General features: G+C 32.1%; 3 protein-coding genes across 4 annotated transcripts; all 3 read right to left on the bottom strand.

The window, feature by feature from the left end:
- Window positions 1–41: 41 nt before the first annotated feature.
- Window positions 42–5,156, bottom strand: LOC146533992 (ras-related protein Rab-28-like). The gene is made up of 8 exons (XM_085195139.1): window positions 4,155–5,156; window positions 3,530–3,691; window positions 2,830–3,063; window positions 2,221–2,643; window positions 1,890–2,049; window positions 1,059–1,273; window positions 548–625; window positions 42–270 (listed from the first exon to the last, which is right to left on the bottom strand). Exons 1-4 carry the CDS (start codon window positions 4,230–4,232, stop codon window positions 2,437–2,439), a joined length of 681 nt encoding a protein of 226 aa, XP_085051265.1. The 5' UTR covers window positions 4,233–5,156; the 3' UTR covers window positions 42–270; window positions 548–625; window positions 1,059–1,273; window positions 1,890–2,049; window positions 2,221–2,436.
- RfC3 (replication factor C subunit RfC3) lies at window positions 42–7,124 on the bottom strand. The gene is made up of 8 exons (XM_085195138.1): window positions 6,292–7,124; window positions 6,150–6,214; window positions 5,950–6,077; window positions 5,329–5,491; window positions 1,890–2,049; window positions 1,059–1,273; window positions 548–625; window positions 42–270 (listed from the first exon to the last, which is right to left on the bottom strand). Exons 1-8 carry the CDS (start codon window positions 6,324–6,326, stop codon window positions 110–112), a joined length of 1,005 nt encoding a protein of 334 aa, XP_085051264.1. The 5' UTR covers window positions 6,327–7,124; the 3' UTR covers window positions 42–109.
- A 137-nt stretch (window positions 7,125–7,261) lies between these two features.
- On the bottom strand, window positions 7,262–19,485 carry Cmtr1 (Cap methyltransferase 1). Of its 2 annotated transcripts, XM_085195132.1 has the most exons (14): window positions 19,281–19,481; window positions 19,101–19,202; window positions 18,492–19,009; window positions 18,003–18,146; window positions 17,528–17,801; window positions 15,285–15,481; window positions 14,790–14,973; window positions 14,309–14,534; window positions 14,117–14,231; window positions 13,435–13,675; window positions 13,074–13,174; window positions 12,757–12,872; window positions 11,389–11,627; window positions 7,262–11,270 (listed from the first exon to the last, which is right to left on the bottom strand). In XM_085195132.1, exons 1-14 carry the CDS (start codon window positions 19,291–19,293, stop codon window positions 11,035–11,037), a joined length of 2,706 nt encoding a protein of 901 aa, XP_085051258.1. In that variant the 5' UTR covers window positions 19,294–19,481; the 3' UTR covers window positions 7,262–11,034. The 2 variants fall into 2 exon arrangements, with proteins under 2 accessions (XP_085051258.1, XP_085051259.1); XM_085195133.1 differs by lacking the exons at window positions 7,262–11,270; window positions 12,757–12,872 and having other exon boundaries at window positions 11,409–11,627; window positions 19,281–19,485.

The following is a 19,485-nucleotide window of genomic DNA, read 5'->3' as shown; positions in this document are numbered from 1 at the left end:
TGTTAAAAAATGTATTATCACAATTAAATAAAACGAATCGATAAAAAATTAAAGATAACGTTTATTTTAAGGCCAATAAAAGAAATCAAATTATATTCTGTGGTACGTCCTAAGAGCTGAGAGTATCGATATTTATTTGTTCTTTGCACAATTGGAAGGCAGAAATAAGTGCAGCCAATTCTATTCGTTCACTACAGCCACTTGCGAGTCGCATTTCCGAGTCCGCCATTTTGATTAATAAATCTATTAACACCTCCGGTGGGAATTTCGCTGAAACAATATGTATTATTTATTAATTAATTTAAATAAAAAGAAGACACTATATAAAAACGTATATAAATATTATTTAAAATGACAGTCACTGAGTAATAATCGCACAAATAAATATATAAGATAGCTTATATTATTAGTGGTGTAATTTTATTAGTAGGAAACGAAAATGTCTTAATGGAAATGCAGTGTCTTAATAATAGGTTCCAGCGTTCTCTCTTTCTACCCTGTTATATGTGAGACATAGCGTATAGCTTAAAAAACATTAATTACTTACCTCTTTGAATGATTGTATGTATCTCTGTCAATATGTCACCTAACGCTAAACCTTTAGCGATCTTGAGATCTTGAATTTCTATAGATATAGTGTTAAGAAATTATTTAAACTAGAGAGGCAAATAAAATATAAAGAAATAATGATTTAATCTATCATATCGACTATATATTTATAAAATAAATATTCCAATTAGGACCCCATTTGTGGCTTCTACCTACATCCTTATTACCTAAGTTTAAATCCACAAGAAACAAGTTTGAGGCCGACGTGACGCAGGGCCACAAGGGTGTAACGAAGCCCGATCCCCATTGGGCGGTATTAATTATTATTTATTAACATTTTCTTCGCTCTAGCACCAAGACAAAAGCCCGGCGTTGAATTCTGCCACCCAAAACACAATGCCTCGAAAAATTCGATTCGGAAACGGAGTGTCTTACACCAGGTTCCTTCTATATGCTATATACAGCGTGAAGACGAAATTAAAACACATTTTAATAATAAAAAAGGATACTCTGGAAGCAGGCAGAAAAATCATTCTCATTCAGCAGACAATTCATTATAAACTGTATGTCGGACCGCAGCGGGTGTCCCACACACGTGTACACGTTGTCCTCGGTGACCTCACGGTAAGCCAGCCACGTACTTTGTAACGTGTTCAGTACTTTACGCATATCACCGCCTGATAATGTTAGTAAAGCTTTTATGCCGTCCTCGGTGATTTTGACTCTGTCAAAAAAAAAAAAATAGTAAAGTATGCTAAATTGTATTTGTGTATAAATATTCCAGGGAGGCCTAATTTCACGCTGTATTCCTCACGTGAAAAGGTAAAAAAACCTGGGAATCTAGTGTTAAGGCACTCCGTCTCGTTAAGACACTTCCGTTTCCTACTCACTTTCTACCAAATTCTGGAGGCTTTGAGTGGTGGAACTCAACGGCGCGGGTTACGTTACCAGAGGGAAGAAATTAAAATATTAAATATTTAATCCCTGCGAGTGGGACTTGAATCCAAACTGTAGAGCGTTTACAGTCACACGCTTGTAGCTTGAGCCATGACGGCTACAGTGGCTTAAGATAAGTAATATATAGAAAATCCAAAATAATACATTTTCTGCTTTTCGCGGAAATTTAATTTAATAAATGAAACTGAATGAAGATTATAATCTAATTTGTTAATGTCTAACTACCCACAAGGTTGAATTCGGTAAGGTTCGTCAGTTCGGTCGTCATTCGATAATTTGATAACGGAATGTCTTGATACAACTCCCTACCTACCCTACTCCTTTTAAGCTGAAAACTAAAAATAAATCTATTAATACAATTTCATCATTTAATACAAACTCACTTCTCCTTCTCCACGATGTCCCGCAGCCGCGGAACAATCTGCGCCTGCTGCAGCGGCGCGAACCGAAAGCGCGTGCATCGCGACTGCAGCGCCGGAATTATCTTACCCAAGTAGTTGCAAATTATGCAGAACCTCACGTTTTCTGTGTATTTTTCTATTACTGTGCAATTATTACAAAATACATATAAAATTAGTAATTAGTATTATATATAGGTTTATTAAATAAATATTTTGTGAAGCCGTTGTGGCGCAATAGTACAAGCATGCACTATAAGGGCAAAGGTTGTGGGTACAATTCTTATTCGGAGTAATTAATTATTTAATATTTTACCTCCTCGCTCTGGAAACAAGGCAAAGCGCGGCTAAATTCTGCCACTCAACACACAATGTCTCTCATTCGACGGAAAGCGGATTATCTTAACACTGAGTTTCCCTGCGGGATACAGCGTGAAACTTAAAAAAGTTAAAGGTAACATATGTATTATTAATAAAATATAATATTGTAACAAAATTTTATTTCAAACAATTGTAATAATAATAAGAATCCTTATTGTAAGGCACAGACAGACGATGATGCTTTTCTCTGAACTTTTCGTAAAACTTTTCTACTCATAATGAGATTGGTTGGTTCTGGTGACGATTGTATATTTGGTTCGCCCACTTGGCTATCTAGTAATTTCTTGTAAGGTGCTACTTCTAGGGGCACTTTGATGCCTAATACGCGCGAAATCAGATTTGTAAATGCTGTAGTGACCTAAAAGATAAAAATACATATATAATTTTTAACAAACTTTATTTAACTACATGTTAACAACATTCCCCAGAGTAGGATTTGAATCTATAACTATAGATTGTAAACAAAGCTACAACATCGACCAAACCATATCAGAACTAAAATAATTCTATGTCTTAATATTAATAGCATACAACAATAAAATACCATTTCTCCTGTTCTGGCTGATACTTTAAAATTTTCCAAAAGATATTCCGATGCCAATTTTTGTACGCCAGATAATCTAACTGCCCTTTGGTGTTCCAAATCAGATTTATTGCCAAATAAAGCCATCAATGGTTTCTTCGTTTCCTTTTCGAAGATATCTTTCACAGTTCTTATCCAGATATTTAAATTTTCGAAGCTTTGTAAATTCGTGAGATCGTAGACGTATATTATAACCTATAAGTATATATAATTATTTTAACAAAGTGATGATGAGAATAAACACGTCAACTTATAAAAATGGAAAAAAATATTTAATTCACTCTATTCAGGGTAGGAGAACTCCACCCTGTGATTTATCTTACTAAACCGGTGGGACGTACTTCGAATAATTGCACCTACAACCATCTCATAAATATATTTATTTACACGCTATAATAGCGTCTTGATAATCAATTATATTTACTATATCTACAAAGTTACAGTTATACGTATAGCCGAAATTACATAAAAATCTGAAATTTAGTATAGAAAGGTAGTGTATTTGGCTCCTCAAAGTAAAACAGGATTTTCCGATATATTTACGATTTACAGGCAAAACCATGAAAAATATAAATGTATATAGTACAGCAACGGGCATCGACCCTAAAGTCCACGCTAGCAAAATTTCGAGCGACAAATAATACAAAAAACAAAAACTAACATCAGAGGCGTACAAGTAATTTGGCAGCATAGTTGTGTGCAAGGCAGCGCCCGCCACGTCGCATAACTGTATGGAGTTGTGCGCCCACTGCGCCGCAAACACCTCCGCGCCCTGCGTCGCGCCCGTCCCGCTCCCCCCCAGGTACCGGTTACATATGCTACTCTGTTGTAAAATGTTTAACGATGCATAATGTGATTAGTTTTGTCTATAGTATTATGGCCCTATGTATGTGTGTATAACTACACTGAAATACATATACATATATTTAAAATTCAAATATTTTTTCCAAATTATAATCAAATAATATAATATGACGAGTAAGAATAGATATAAAGATCTTGGAATTCTATTATACTATTCAACTTAGTTACTTGCGTGTCTAGTGTGTACATGCCAGTAAGTTATAAAAAACAATAATTGCTTGTTCTATAACCACATACAAATTGCAATGACTAATAAGTACGTACATTCAATGCAGTTCAGTTTTCTTTAGGTACAGTATAATTATAAACTGTCTTAAACTTAACAAGAATTATAAGTAAATATTTTACTCATTTCCATTGACTTTCCAAAAACAAACACACAACTTTAATTACTTTTATTCTGTACTTAAATATTTACTTACCTTGCCAGTCTGAGGTTCTCCTACTAACGAAATTTTAACACGCTTTTGAATATGATCTTCTTCATCAGTATCTGACATATTTTGTTAGCAGTAATTTATCACCAAGAAATATCCACTAAATTACCAATAATAACATTATCAAAAATAAGTTTTGTTTTTGATTTAGTTACCTTGGTTACTTAGATGGTTACTTTATTGAAAATTTCATTGATTGAACGTGTATAATAAAGACATTTAGAACGATATCCAATAGTGCTCACAAGCATTTTATTTACAAAAAATAATAAAATCATGTAAATATATAAAAATCACGCAATTGGTTTGTCATAATTATTAAACAAGAATCTTTTAATTTGTAACGAATGTTTATTTCATAGACTTTCTAATATAAAACGAGATACGCCAAGAAGATTGTGCATCTTGCACAAGAGAAATAACAAATGTTAAGAGCTATAACCATATTTACAGGCAGTCCTAGTAGACACAAAAGTGACAAAGAAGACCTAGTGTAAGCTGATAAATTCTATATGTTCCGCCATATTTTAAGACAATAATATGCTGTATTGGAACCCAACGCCGCGTAGTAGAACCCTTTGTCGTGCCAGAGCAGGGAAATGAATTTTTTTAATGATTTCCAATTATCTCATGTAAAGATGAAACGCGGTTGCTTTAGCAAATTTTAGAACTTATTTTACTTTCAAGCTTACAAGGATATTTTTTGTATCTATTTCATACTTTCAATATATGGGATACCTGCCAGGTTGTCTTAACCATAGTCTTGTTGTTCATATATGTTATGACCATTGAGACTAATGTGGAGCTGCACTTGACTTGAGTTGTGGGTTCAATTCCTGCTCAGGAAAATGAGTTAACTTCATTTTCTTGCTCTAGCAACAAGACAAAGCACTGCATTGATTTCACTACTCAACACACAACATCTCAAAAATTTACGAGGAAAGATGGTGAACATTGTCTCAACACTAGGTTCCTCTATCTATCTACCATGCTAAACCAGGGATTAAATGTGAAGGTAAATAAATAAAAATATACCAACTGAATTGAGATCCTCCTCCTTTTTGAAGTCAGTCACAAAAACAGATTTATTTCATATGGAAGATGTATGTATAATATATATCTAATTATTCTAATTATAACTTTTATTGAAAAAACTTACTGCGTCTCAAAGCATTTTGGGCATCATTAGTCATTGCGTCTGCTTCATCAAGTATAATAAGCTTTGGTCCAGCTTTAAATATAGTTCTAGTGGAAGCAAAACTTAAAATCTGCCCTCGAACAATACCTATTCCTCTGTCATCAGATGCATTTAACTCTAGTACCTTACAAAAAAATATACTATTAAGCTACATAAGGAAGCTATAACAAAGATCTTGTTGAGCCATAGCAAATACAGAAATATAAATTGAAAACATAATTTTGCATAATTTCAACTAATGTAGTGTATTTATTTAAGTTTTTTTAGTAAGTGAAAATATAAATAAATAAACAAAATAATCATTATATAATTGAAATTAATATGGATCAGTTAGTGCCTAACAGTTAAACACCATGGTTGTGTGTTAGATTCCAACTTGATAACCCAAATTTGGATGGAAATCAGAAAATGAAATGTCATAACATTAAACAATGCTAGTAAAAACATACATGCATTTTACATATTCCATTTTCAGATAAGAATAAGATACAACACATTATTTTATAGCTTATTAATGTTCTGAAATATATAATAAGCACTATAAGATAATATTATAAGCACTAGAATTCTATGTAAACTTACCATAGAATTAAATTGTTGTGGAGTGTACATTTGTTTGGCACATGCTAAGATAGTAGAAGTTTTCCCTGTACCAGGAGGGCCATAAAATAACAGATGAGGCATCTGATTTTCTTTCATAAATTTAGCAACTGTATAAAAATATTAATAAATAAGTTTTTTATGACAAAATTAAACACATGATTAGTAAAAAACAGTCTTACTTGTTTTAATAATATCATCATGGGATACAAGATCATCTAATTTTGATGGACGATATTTCTCGACCCTATATATAACAATTAAGATGAGTTTAGTTTCGAATTTGTAAATAAACAAGTATATAACCAATATAAACAAATATACCAGGGTAAATTTTTTCCAGCTTCAGATACAGTCATATTGATGAATTCGAACTAAAGAAAAACTTGATATACAAGTAACAAAATTATTTTACAGTTTTTTTAAATTAAAAAAGAAATATTTTCTTTCACTTTTACAAGAATAATGATTAACCGCCAAAATTAAATCAATAATGACACTGACAAATGACAATTGACGTTAAGTTCACGTCCATAAACTTTTGTGTTTTATATCTTAATTTTTACTTCTTTTCACTTTTTTATTTGTAACACTAGGGGCCCGCTCGCTTGAACGACATGATTATTCATGAATACCGCGTGGAGTTACTCCTAGCTTATGTGATTTTTAATTATTAGGTAATAATGATAACCTCATTTCATTTAACACTGACCACGCAGAAAATCTCTTCCGGAGCCATTATATTCATATCTCTTAAAGTTTACCTGGGCTGTTATGGTTCCATATATGCTGCTCCAGATCTTCATTTTTATTATATGGACAAAAAATGTATGTTATTTTAATCAACTTTTACTAAGATGCTAATTTATATCTCTTTAGAGATTAGATGGGCTACTAGGGTTCCACGTCAGGTACTCCAGACGTTCATTTTTGTTATTTGGTTAGAAATTGTTTTTTAAATTAAATATTTAATATATTCATATTCCTCGCTCTAGTAACAAAGAAAAAGTGCGGCGTCGAGTTCCGCCACTCATCGCGCCACGGCTCCAGAATTCGGTGAAAAATGGAGAACGAAATTTCTTAATAGGTATGGAGTCTTAATACTAGATTCCCAGGTTCCCTCTGTCTACTCAATTACGTGACATAGCGTGAAGCTAAAAAACTTTAAAATACTACCAAGTACCAGTACGAATTGCAGAGATAGAAATTACTTTCTAATTATATAGTTCCAATCAAAATTATGTTACAAATGTGAAAAACAGATTAAATAAGGTATGAAAATAAAAAACCTGGGTATAAAAACGCACATAATATTTTATTTATTGAAACAAGAAAAAGAATATAATGCCTTTTTATATTTATCTAATACTCTGTTTAAAAATCTAAAAACAGCAAGTGTAGTAAAATACAAGTATCTTTTATCAAGTCACAAAATAATAAATAATTGTGGTTATTCAAAACGGATGTTGATAATTTTTAGTCTGAACTTTTACAGCTTAGGTATATATTTCATATTTTCTTTTTATGATCAAGTTTACGTTACTAATGTTTGTTATAGTTTATCCCTACGTTCACACGGACGCGCGGCGTCGCGCGGTTCAACGGAACAGGTATATACAGAATAGTAGAACTAGTAACGCGCGTCGCCGCACAGTCTTGTCGTCTCGTCGCCGTCTTGTTGTGTTGTTACAATGTTAAGCCGCACGCCGAGCCTACCGCGCGTCCATACGTAGCGAACGTAGGGTTAATGTGCTAAGTAAAATTTGAGTTTACAAAATTCCTACAATTAAAAATTTAGTTCATCATAATACTCCATTGTTTATTATGTCACCAAAAGCACTATTTTTTTAGTTGCATTAATCAAAGGTTGCTTTTTATCACAAAAGGAAATCTAGAGCCGAGCTATTTTTTGCGTTACGTACGTACGTTTGTTAGACTGGGATCCGGCCGTTGAATCCTGCATATACGAGTTTTCTTAATTAAACCTATATTAATGAATAATACATGATTAGTAGAACAGATTACACCTGGGTTGCCTGGAAGAATCCTGCCGCAATCACCTTTAATTACATTTTTTCGTAACTCGTTTTTGGAGAAAATTGCACCAATACGTTTTTTATATGAATCGCACATCATTTGAAAGATAATCCCATAAGGAATTGGAAAATTAAGGGTTGCCAGCTCTCAGTCTGCCGCAAGTCTAGGGTTGCCTGGTTTAAACATGTCACTAAATGTTAATAATTTGCACTCATGTGTTTTTTTAATGAATTATATATCAAATTAAAGCTTATTTTTTTCTGAACACTATAAAACAGGGTTGCCTGGAAAATTCCTGCCGCAAACAGGGGTTGCCAGCGTTTGAAATATTTTATTCCGGTTCCGTTTGACTATGAGAATAGACGATGAAATGCGCGGTCTGCCTTATGTTTTAAAGTAAAATATTATATAATAGAGGGTCAATCTTAAAATCAATGTTTATTCTAATTGTTCAACTGTTAAATGATGATTTTAATCATATTAAGTACACGCAGAAAACTATTTAAAGATGAAATCATTCTTATTTTTCAAGTAAAATAATAATCCATAATATTGAGTCAAAATTTAGCAAAATTTATTTTATAAATAATAATATTCAGTTAAATAAAAGGGTTATTTAAAACAACTAAATTATCTAATTAAGTAAATGTTTACAAATATCGATCTACTATAAGGTATTAATTACAACATGTTTCCTTAATATAATGAGAGGTGACAATTATCGCGGATATTTTTTTTATTAATTAAGAAAATGTGGAAAATTACATTTCAATAAACAATCTCTCTCTCTCTCTTCGCCCTCTGCTTGTTTGATTTGACAACGCCGTCCGTATCCGTAGAAAGAACTATGGCGCCCATCTTTTTGGTACGAATATTTACGTTTTTGCAAAGTAAATGAAAACTATTCAACTAATAAAAACTAATAAAAAATATAGATAAAAAAATGTCGCTAGCAAGAACTTCTCCGTCTATGCTGATAGTTTTTAAGGTATTTAGGTCTGAAAGAATTGTTCTTATAATTATAATAAAGCGTAATCACTCACTAACGTCCCTAACTTAGTATAATCAAAACTGAGGCAACTCCCACGGCCACAATTGTCTACATTTTATTAAACTATATAATATTAAATATTAAAGTATACTTACGTTTTGCATTAGAAAATAATTAAAAAATACTTCTTTATATTTTTGTTTTAAAACAATGAACTTTTTGTAATACTGTAAATGATAACTGTGCATTATGTCACTATTTAAAAAATGTCACTGTATTTAAAATTCATTTTTTGGCGAAACAATAACATAATTTTACACTTTTGGAGAGATTCCTTGTTAAATTCTATCACATTTTCACTCCTGCCGCACAAAAAACACATCTTCATTTTTGTCAAGTAAAAACGTCTTTACTCCAAAACGAAAGGTAAGTAAATAAGTAATATGCTCAAAAACAACTCATTTGGCCATCTGCACTTTCATTGCATTTAGAAACAATACATCTTCAAAAATAATTTTATTGCATTTGGTTTGCTTTGTATCGCGCCGCAAAATGTTTATCTATAGTAAAAAATAGCCAACTAATTGATATTTGCCGACTCTTGGTCATAAACCGTAAATAGCGTTCGGCATTACTGTCGGATTTTCTTCGAATTTATTTTGCTAACTTAGTTTTGTTTATTATAATTCTATTATATATATTTCTTTCCTATGCAAATTAGTAAAAATTGCGTGAGAAAAAAAAAATTGCGGCAAGCCTTGTCAAATCAAACAAGTAGAGGACGAAGAGAGAGAGTTCATTGAAATGTATTTTTCAATATAATTAATAAAAAAAATATCCGCAATAATGGTCACCCTTCATTATATTAAGGGAACATGATGTATATGTATATATATTAATAGTTTATAGTAGATCAATATTTGTAAACATTTATTTAACTAGATAATTTAATTGTTTCAAAATGGTAATTTAAATTAATAAATAAATATTAGTATTTAGAAAATAGATTTTGCAAAGACGCAATATTATAGATTCATTATTTTACTTTAAAAATAAGGATGATTTCTTCTGCCCCATGATCTTTAAATAGTTTTCTGCGTGTACTTAATATGATTAAAATCATCATTTAACAGTTGAACAATTAAAATAAACATTGATTTTAAGATTGACCTTCTATTATATAATATTTTACTTTAAAACATAAGGCAGACCGCGCATTTCATCGTCTATTCTCATAGTCAAACGGAACCGGAATAAAATATTTCAAACACTGGCAACCCCTGTTTGCGGCAGGAATTTTCCAGGCAACCCTGTTTTATAGTGTTCAGAAAAAAATAAGCTTTAATTTGATATATAATTCATTAAAAAAACACATGAGTGCAAATTATTAACATTTAGAGTGACATGTTTAAACCAGGCAACCCTAGACTTGCGGCAGACTGAGAGCTGGCAACCCTTAATTTTCCAATTCCTTATGGGATTATCTTTCAAATGATGTGCGATTCATATAAAAAACGTATTGGTGCAATTTTCTCCAAAAACGAGTTACGAAAAAATGTAATTAAAGGTGATTGCGGCAGGATTCTTCCAGGCAACCCAGGTGTAATCTGTTCTACTAATCATGTATTATTCATTAATATAGGTTTAATTAAGAAAACTCGTATATGCAGGATTCAACGGCCGGATCTCAGGGTATGTGGGGAATATTGTAAATAATCTTATTTATATGTGTTTGTAAGTTCAGTTTAAGAATCGACGGTCTCTATTTACATATATCAAAAACAAAGTATTTTATGAATAGCAAGTGTCTTAGAACAAAGTAAACGTTTATACTTTAAAATATTATAGATTGTATATACTTTAAAATATTATAGATTCGCAAAAATATTCATTGCTCAATCATTTACTTTATATTTCAAATAAAATTTTTCAAGGCAATCCTTTTCGTATCGGAAAACCTATCAATTTTTCCAAAAAAAAAATGTACAAATCATTAATTTGTAGTGAAATAGGAAAAAATTACAGTGGTATAAAGTTACTCATAACTGTCCATTAATATGCTGTTCCATGTGTAGTTTTGATAGTCCAACATCAGGACGACCTTCAAATATGGCTGGCGATTCCCAATTCCAAATTATCCGCTCCGTATAACCACTGATCATATCCAATTGTGCTGTGTCTGGAATAACGTAGACACTACGGCCTTTTTTGTCTGGTCCCATAGAATAGTAGTATTTACAATTATAAGTTTTAGAAATCCGGGCAACCCAAGGTTCTGAAAAATTATTAAGAAAATGTTACAATATTTACTGTAACAAAAATATTCACAATATTTTTGTTTGCATTTTGGACAAGTTGTGGATGCACAAATATTTATAACATAGATTAAATACCTTTAACTTCTTTGATAAATAGTAGAGATGCAACTTCATAAAACATTTCGTTTTTGTCCCCACGCTTAGGTATATCTATGGTTAAAGCTCTTGAAATTCTCTTCAATTCTCGATACTCCAAATTTGCGATGGCAGTTGAAAATGATTCCATATTGAAAAATCTTTTACATCTAATTGGCAAATGTTCTGAAACTCCCGGCTTCTCGAGTGCATTGCAAAATATATTGCACTGGTTTATCCTTAAATTAAATTGTTTATCATCAAATTTATATGATTTTTACTCTATACAATCAAAATTGTATAGAAATAATGTACAGTGAAATGCCATCTTTGATGGTTAGCTATTTCACAATAAGTTCGTAAGATTGAGGGCTATAAAATTATCAAATACTAATTTCCATGTAACGTAATCCATGTCACTCAATTTAACGACAAACTTACTAAAGCGTCGATATCACTCGAATAGTTGGTTTAGCTTGCTTTATCAATATGTAATGAAAGACAATTCACACACCCAATTTCAACAGCGACAACATTGCATTAAAAAGTAAAAAACAGGACTTTTGCAGGAAAGTTGCCCAAATTAATAAGAACTGCAGCAATGTATATACTCTTTTGCTTATTATTTACCCCATAATTACCTCAACTGTTGAAAGGAAAGTAATAGTCAAGTCAAGTAAAAGTCAAGGCGGGGTCCGGCCCGGGCGCCGGTCATAAAGGGGTGCCAAATAATCCTCAAAAATATTTAAACATACATATCAAATTATGTGTTCGCCTGGGGCCGCTGTAAAAATATTTGGCCCCGGGTGCGAGTGAAACACGCTACGCCACTGCTCATTTAAACTGTATGGTTTTCAGATTTTTTCCTGAAAAGTAGTACTTGTAACTTGTACTTGTAATTGTAAGTAGTACTAGTACTTGTAGATGCTAACTGCCAATTTTTCTAATTCTATGTGAACCTATTAATTTTGATTAATTTTATACTGTCGAAATACGTGTTTTTTAGTTTTTTAAGGCTGTTATTTTATAGGATTTAACTACAAATGTACAGTTTTCAGATTTTTTTCTAAACAAATATTATCTGTAGATGCTAGTTGCCAAATTTCATAATTCTAGGTCAACCGGAAGTACCCTATGAATTTTGATTCCCTTCAAAGTATTGAAATATGCACTTTTTGCGATAAAAACGGCCATATATTTTTTTGAAGCAAATATAGAAATATATATACGACGGCTATAGAGCCGATATCTGCAAGCGTGATAAAGGGTCTTGACAGACAGACAGAGTGATCTTATAAGGGTTCATTTTTTCTTTAGAAAATACGAAACCATAAAAATATTAAGCAAACACAAAAAGGAAATATATACCTTTCAGTCAACGACAACGAGGATATATCTGTACCACCAAGTACCAACGCATCTATAATATGCAAAGCTTTACTGCGGTGTTGCCCTTTGCCTTGCCCTCGATACTCACGAGCAATCTAAGAAATAAATACTGACTAGCTTATGTTCTTATATTAAAAATCAAGCGAGGAAGAAACCAATTGTCTATTTCAAATGTTAATTGTATATATATCGAAAAAAACAATAAAAAAACTTGTTTAACATAATAATAAAATATTTAACATAGTGTAAGCTTTTCATTGAAGTATAAAATATATTCAGCTTAAAGGACACCATACCTCGCCATAGAGTAGTGTATTTGCAGGAAGCTTTATATTCAAACTGGCCACATTTTTCCAATGGTCGCCTTCAAGTTGGCACACTTGTTTACCTCCACATGCTAAAAGATATATTTGAATTATGAATAAAAAAATGTAACTTTTACTTAATTTATGTTTTGTTTAGTATGTTGTCATATATGTGGAAATTGCCGTTTTGTCTACCAGAATGAGGAAATGAAAATTATTATTCTTCTGAGTTCTCCAAATCCGAACTCCCAACCATCCCTTTTAATTCAAAAGATGTAGGATCACATAGCCACGACGGTCTTAATGATAATTGCAAATTCAAACCAAATTAAGACTAAAAAGTAAAAGATACCTATAAAAATCCTCAAATCCGCACTCCCTTTAGGATTGCCCAAAAAAGTGAAATGCCAATCAAATACATTAGGGAATATAGATTGCAGATCTTTTGGTGAAAGTAGGAGACGCGGCTCTTTATTTAGCATTGTGCGTTTGAACGTTTGCGGGTCGTGAGTGAGGCGGGCCAGTGACATGGTATGGCGGAAGGTGTCCTCTGCTCTACGGGATTCCGGCTTTGTACGCACTTTGTTTGGTAACTGAAAATATAAATAAATAGATGTAGATGTAGATCTACAAGAGGCCGTCGTGGCGCAGCGACACAGCCTGTCTGTGAACAATAGGGTTGTGGATTAGATTCCTGCTACTAAACACATCCAGAAAAACACATGTTCTTTCAAGCTGATAACGATTTTCTCTCATAACTGTGAGAGTACTGGTGTGAGGTTAATAAGGCGATAAGAGAAAACTTCATAAGAGGGGTCTATATTTCTCAATAATGATTCCAATTCATTCATTCTATATTGTTGGAATCATTATTCAAGATGTTGCGTATTAAATGGCGTAACTCAACTTAAAGTGAAAATAATTCATTCCCCGCGTAGGAATCGAACCCACAATAGTTGGGTTTAAAGCCACACACTGTGTCGCTGAACGACGACCGCCTTCAACGGTATTACTTTAATATTTCTATTACTAACTTGCCATAACTCCAAACATTGTATTTTCATATCTGCTTGACTGGCTTCTCTTAAATTTTTATCCTTACTAAATGCAGCTATTTTTAATAGGTTTTTAATTTGTCTTTCACCAATTCTGTAAAAAGAGATCATTTTATAACGATACATAATATATGACAATTTAATTTTTCAAGTCATGAGACAGTTACATACACAAAATTGCTCCTGTAAATATACTCATAAAACTCTTTATCTTCTTGTATTACTGAAAATGGCACCAGTTCTGTAATATCTTCATTACTAGTTCTACTGTTCCATAGTATTGAATTAACAGAAAATAAGTGTTGTTCAGCAGATTCTGTGCCATATTTCTTCCACTTACATATTAAATATCTTTCAGAGTTTGCAGGTCTTGAAGTTACAGGTTTGAAGATACAAACTATAAAAAATAAAAGAAATTATATATTTTTTTCATTATTATTCTTCATTACAAACAAATACCATATTAGAGTAATTAAGTATTATAATATATAACCTTGGTAAAGTAAAATTGTTTATTTTAAGTATAATACATTAAATAATCTTCGAATGTCATGGCACAATAACGCATATAAATCTGTAAAACACTCACATTACTTAACTTTCATAAAAATATAATATATTAAAATATAAAAAACGTTACTTGGATACCCACCCTTTTCAAAACATCTATACATAATGTAAACAAGACTAACACTGAAATGGGTAAAAATATCAAATAGCTTCACAACAAAATGGCCTCCAGTTCGCACCAACATCAAGGCAGCTAGGCATTGACACAAATATAACTGTTTGGATAATATTTCCTGAATCAACTCTTGACCCTCCACAGAGAAGCCCTAAAATTAATAAAATAAAATATATAATATACTTTGGTATATACTTCGTAATTTTAAATCATTTTTACACTATATATTGCATATAGCAGGGTAGTCAAGACAAATCAGTGTCAAGATACTCCATTCTGCTTTTCATTGTTGATAAATTGCTAATGAGGCCTTACCAGAGTAAAAAATAGAAAAACAAATTCTATTGTGTATTTCTCCCAATTGAGGATCAGACTCACAACTATATTTACAGGTAGATAGTGTCTCGCTACACCACAATGAAAGGAATAAAATTCTTTAAAAAATGCATGCGGTATACTTACTCCATCAGCCATAAGGAAGTGAACACCTTTATCATCTGTTTGTTTTAAAACATAATCTTTCAATGAATTCAAATTGGCCGGGTCAAATATATTACCATCTTCCTTCACACCATAATATGGATTGAATGTATCAGGTGGTCCCGCACAAAAGTCATCCAATTTAAAGTCATTTGAAGCTTTTAAAGTGAAGCCGAAACCTAAAATCATTTTTATGTTAAATATATTTCTATAATTATTTTGTCTATTAATTTAAATCCCGATAAGTAGTACAGTACGCTAGGCGTAAACAGAGCTTTGCATTTGTGTCAGATCAGATTATGTATTGCCTGAAAAAACTTTTAAAATAATTATTATCACAAGAAATTTTATTTAATGTGTTGTGTATATATTGTAAATTTGTGTTTGTTTTGTTTTAGGTGAAGGCCGTACTTACAATTGATCTCTTTTTTTACATGTATTCTATAATTGTGTATATTTATCTTTTTTATTACCGGTCAATTTCCTTCGTGTGTTTTCCATACAACGTGACATTGGCGAAATGAATTGTGCTCAACTGGCACGCTCGAAACGCCATATATCAAGAAATCAATCAATCAAGAAATTTTAAAAAATCCAACATAAAAAATATATCAATTCTTTTGAAAAAAAAAACAAAAATCCTCATAATTTTGTCTCACAACCTTTTTGTTATATCAGGGTTTCGTTTCGCAAAGGAAAAACCGGAACCCTTATAGAATCACTTTCTTGTCCGTCGGTCTGTCAAGACCCTTTTTTTCAGGAACACGTGGAGGTATCGAGCTCATATTTATATCAAACACTCAGGTTTACTATATAGACGGCGGAAGGCATATGCGAAGTGGGCGACCGCCTACGGCCTCGCGATTCTGGGGGCCTTGCGCCCTGGAGGTGAATTCATCACTCGCATCGTCGCATGCACTCATAAAACAACGAAACAAAAACTGAAAGAGATTTATTCAAAGTCACGAAATAAAGTTTTATATTTTCCAGACAGACTATTTGACAATTGACAAACTGAAGTGAGAGCATGGTGTGATTGAAAACCTGTACTATACTATTTAAGTGTAACCTGTACTATTTTGCAAAAAATATAAGAAAACCAAAAAATAAAATCAGCTTCACGCTGTACCCCGCACACAACTGGGTATGAAGAGGGAACTTAGCGTTAAGACACTCCGTTCCCACTTTCTGTAGCGTTCTTGTGTTCTGTTTCGTATTGAGTAGCAGAACTCAACGCCGCGCTTTGCCTCGACACAAGAGTGAAGAAATGGAAATATAAACGTAAATAAATATTTCACTTCCACGGGTGGGGATCGAACCCACAACCAGCGCGTTACTGTCACACATTTGTGCCGCTGCGCCACGACAGCCAAAAGACCAAAAAAACGCTCGGCTCGGTTTACCAAAACTTAGAGCTTAGAAACCTCATGGACTGTATGTCACCTATCGTGAACATTTAATATGGAATGAAATTATTCCTGTTTTAAAATTATATAAACATACATAAATTCCATTTAAAAAGTAATATTTAAATAGTAATTAAATGTAAAAAAGTATGTAAATAGTAATATTTGCATAATGAAACCTTCAATATTTTTATTTCTGTGCTCTGGTATTGAGAAATATAATAAGCGGCATAAAATCCTTCATTCGAGACACTATGCCTCCAGATCGCATTCGGCGGAAAACGGGGAATGGAGTGTCTTAACACTAGTTTCCCTCTGCCTACCCTGATGTGTGCAAGATACAGTGTGAAGCTAAAAAAAGCAAAAATCTTTCTGGTAAACAAATTGTACCTAACATTGGTAAAAGTAAAACAATCATGTTAATCTACATGTTATGTTTTTCTACATTTCAATCATAATAGGGAGATCAAACATATGATGACTCCAGCAGTGATGAATGTTCTGTATCACCTTTTAAATGCAAAAATATGTTTTTTACAATAGACAATAAAAACTTCCTTACAGCAATGTCATTAAGTAGGTACTAGATTGTAGTGATTTATTGATCAGGATCATGTTAGTAGGAAGAGGGGGGGCCGGGTAGTCTTTGCTCACCCTAAAAATTTTACTAACAAAAGGTTTGCCCCGAAAAAATTTAAAACAACATTTTCATGAAAATATCTGTGCAAAGCTAAAGTTACATCTTTAAGAGAAATATCACATTTGAGTATATCATGCCACCCTGTTAAATTTAGTTTTAAAAAGAATTAGAATGATTACCTTTTGCTTTCCATCCCTTTCTAAACATGACATACTCAGAGAAGCCACCTGGCCCTGCACATACATCAGCAAAATACAACAAATCAGTCTTATCCAGTACTGGTTGACCATTTTGATTTTTGGGATTTGTAAACATAAAGTCAAAAACTGCATCCATGTTAGCCATTTTAACAGCTGCTCTATTTAAGAAAAAAACTGAACCAATTGTCTCATAAGGATTGCTGCGTGTTCTTGCATTTCGCATATCTTCACCATCAAGATTATCGAAGATGGACTGGAAGAAATTAAAAAATGTTATTAAATATTTACATCTCATAATATTATAGAGACTGTTGTTTTCTTCCTCACTCAGGGTGGATTCATAAATACAATATATAAAGTGTATTATAGGTAATTTACTTCATTCATTGTATTAATTACTATTTAAATCAATATATAAACTAAATAAAACTGTATAAATAATAAAAAAACTCACTTTTGAATTTAAAATTCCTTTTAATATTTGAGAATCAATAAAATCTGTTTCATCTTCTATAGTTAATTTTTTTTCTCCTTTTTTCAGCCACTTCTTTAGAATATCTCCATAAAGGGTCTCCTCAGGTGGAATAGGCATCCAAGTCTACCAAAACAAAAAAATTAATTAGAGAAATAACAATTATTGAATCATGTAAAAAAATTATTTAATGATGTATTGTAAACTTTAACAAATGTTGTTCAGTAGTTTTTACATGGAAGTGTAACAAACATTCATAGTCACCAACTTTCACATTTATAATATAAGTAGGAAAAGGAATTTAGTAGGATGATACCCTAGGTAGATATCACTATACTGAAAATGTATCAAAAGCTAAGCTAATCACAGGAGAGTAATTTTGACATTTAAGACCCCTAAAGCATATGTTTTGGTAAATACAGTGAAGTAATGTAAGTTGTATACATATAAAATGAAAAAAATTCTACTCACAACTTCCTCTTTAGCTTCAGGAGTAGATTCATCAGGTGACCATTTGAAATTTTGAGGCACCTCTCCAACTATTGACGGTTTTAAGCCTAATCCTCTACGACCTTTTTGTGTGGAAGCTTCTACAGGCTCTACACGACCATGTTCAAATTTACCTAAACCTTTACCAGGTTTGTGACCCATACCTCTCATTATTCGTTTAGATATTTCAGAATATTCATTATTATAAGAATTTGAAGTTTCTTTAACATTATTGGATGTCTTATGGTAGAAAGCACTATCATTAGACATTTGAAAGCTTGATCGAATAGATTCTTCCTCATTTTCATTATCCTTAAATCCAGGACGAAAATCGTCATATTGATGATCATTAGGAGATGAACAATTTTCACTCAAGCTGCTTCTACTTAATCTAGTTGTTCTCTCTGGACTGTTTTCGCTATAACTATGTCTTATATTGAGTCGACCATCAGTTTCAGTAGTTTGTCTTTCTGGTGAATCTTCATCAGAATCTTGTAAGCCTAGGAAAATTAATATAAATTTTACATTCAATTAATGAAATATTACTAAATATTTCATTATTAATAAATAAATATGAAAAGCCACACTTACCTGAACGGTGAGAGGAAGTTGAAGAAGCACCGAAAGTATCGGTACGTGGACGTTTAGACGGTACAGGACTTTCATCACTGCTGGAATCATCGTCTGATGGATCTAGATTTTATAAGTAAAATGTATTAAAACATCACATATATAATAACAATCACTCTGATGTTAGTAGAATTTGTTTACCAGAAAGACTCATGTTGATATTCAAACTATGTTAAGTGTCTAGATAAATATCGAAATAAAACAATACTAAAATAAATTATGAAATCTGCAAATCAATTATAAATTACTAATAAAATACTCAAAAATAAAACCGACTATCTAACAATAGAAATTAACCCAAAAGTGCTTTTATTTATTTCAATACCGATAAGTATTATATTAGGTA

Source organism: Heliconius melpomene, chromosome 12 (assembly GCF_056956725.1).
Source record: "Heliconius melpomene rosina isolate 202511_hmr_F chromosome 12, ASM5695672v1, whole genome shotgun sequence".
In the NCBI taxonomy this organism is placed as follows: Eukaryota; Metazoa; Arthropoda; class Insecta; order Lepidoptera; family Nymphalidae; genus Heliconius; species Heliconius melpomene.
The sequence above is the reverse complement of the archived record's forward strand: the minus strand, read 5'-3'. Positions and strand labels throughout refer to the sequence as shown.

Coding starts and splice junctions, on each gene's coding strand:
- Cmtr1 (XM_085195132.1), bottom strand. Junction 15,482..17,527: donor AAAGGGATGGAAAGCAAAAG/GTAATCATTCTA, acceptor AAATGATTTTAG/GTTTCGGCTTCACTTTAAAA. Junction 13,175..13,434: donor GGATTTGAGGATTTTTATAG/GTATCTTTTACT, acceptor TATATCTTTTAG/CATGTGGAGGTAAACAAGTG.
- RfC3 (XM_085195138.1), bottom strand. CDS start 6,326: ATGACTGTATCTGAAGCTGGAAAAAATTTACCCTG. Junction 2,050..5,328: donor CCAAAATGCTTTGAGACGCA/GTAAGTTTTTTC, acceptor ATAATTGCACAG/TAATAGAAAAATACACAGAA. Junction 626..1,058: donor TTTTTCTGCCTGCTTCCAGA/GTATCCTTTTTT, acceptor CTATATCTATAG/AAATTCAAGATCTCAAGATC.
- LOC146533992 (XM_085195139.1), bottom strand. CDS start 4,232: ATGTCAGATACTGATGAAGAAGATCATATTCAAAAGCGTGTTAAAATT. Junction 3,064..3,529: donor ATTACTTGTACGCCTCTGAT/GTTAGTTTTTGT, acceptor ATATACTTATAG/GTTATAATATACGTCTACGA. Junction 2,644..2,829: donor CAGCCAGAACAGGAGAAATG/GTATTTTATTGT, acceptor TTTATCTTTTAG/GTCACTACAGCATTTACAAA.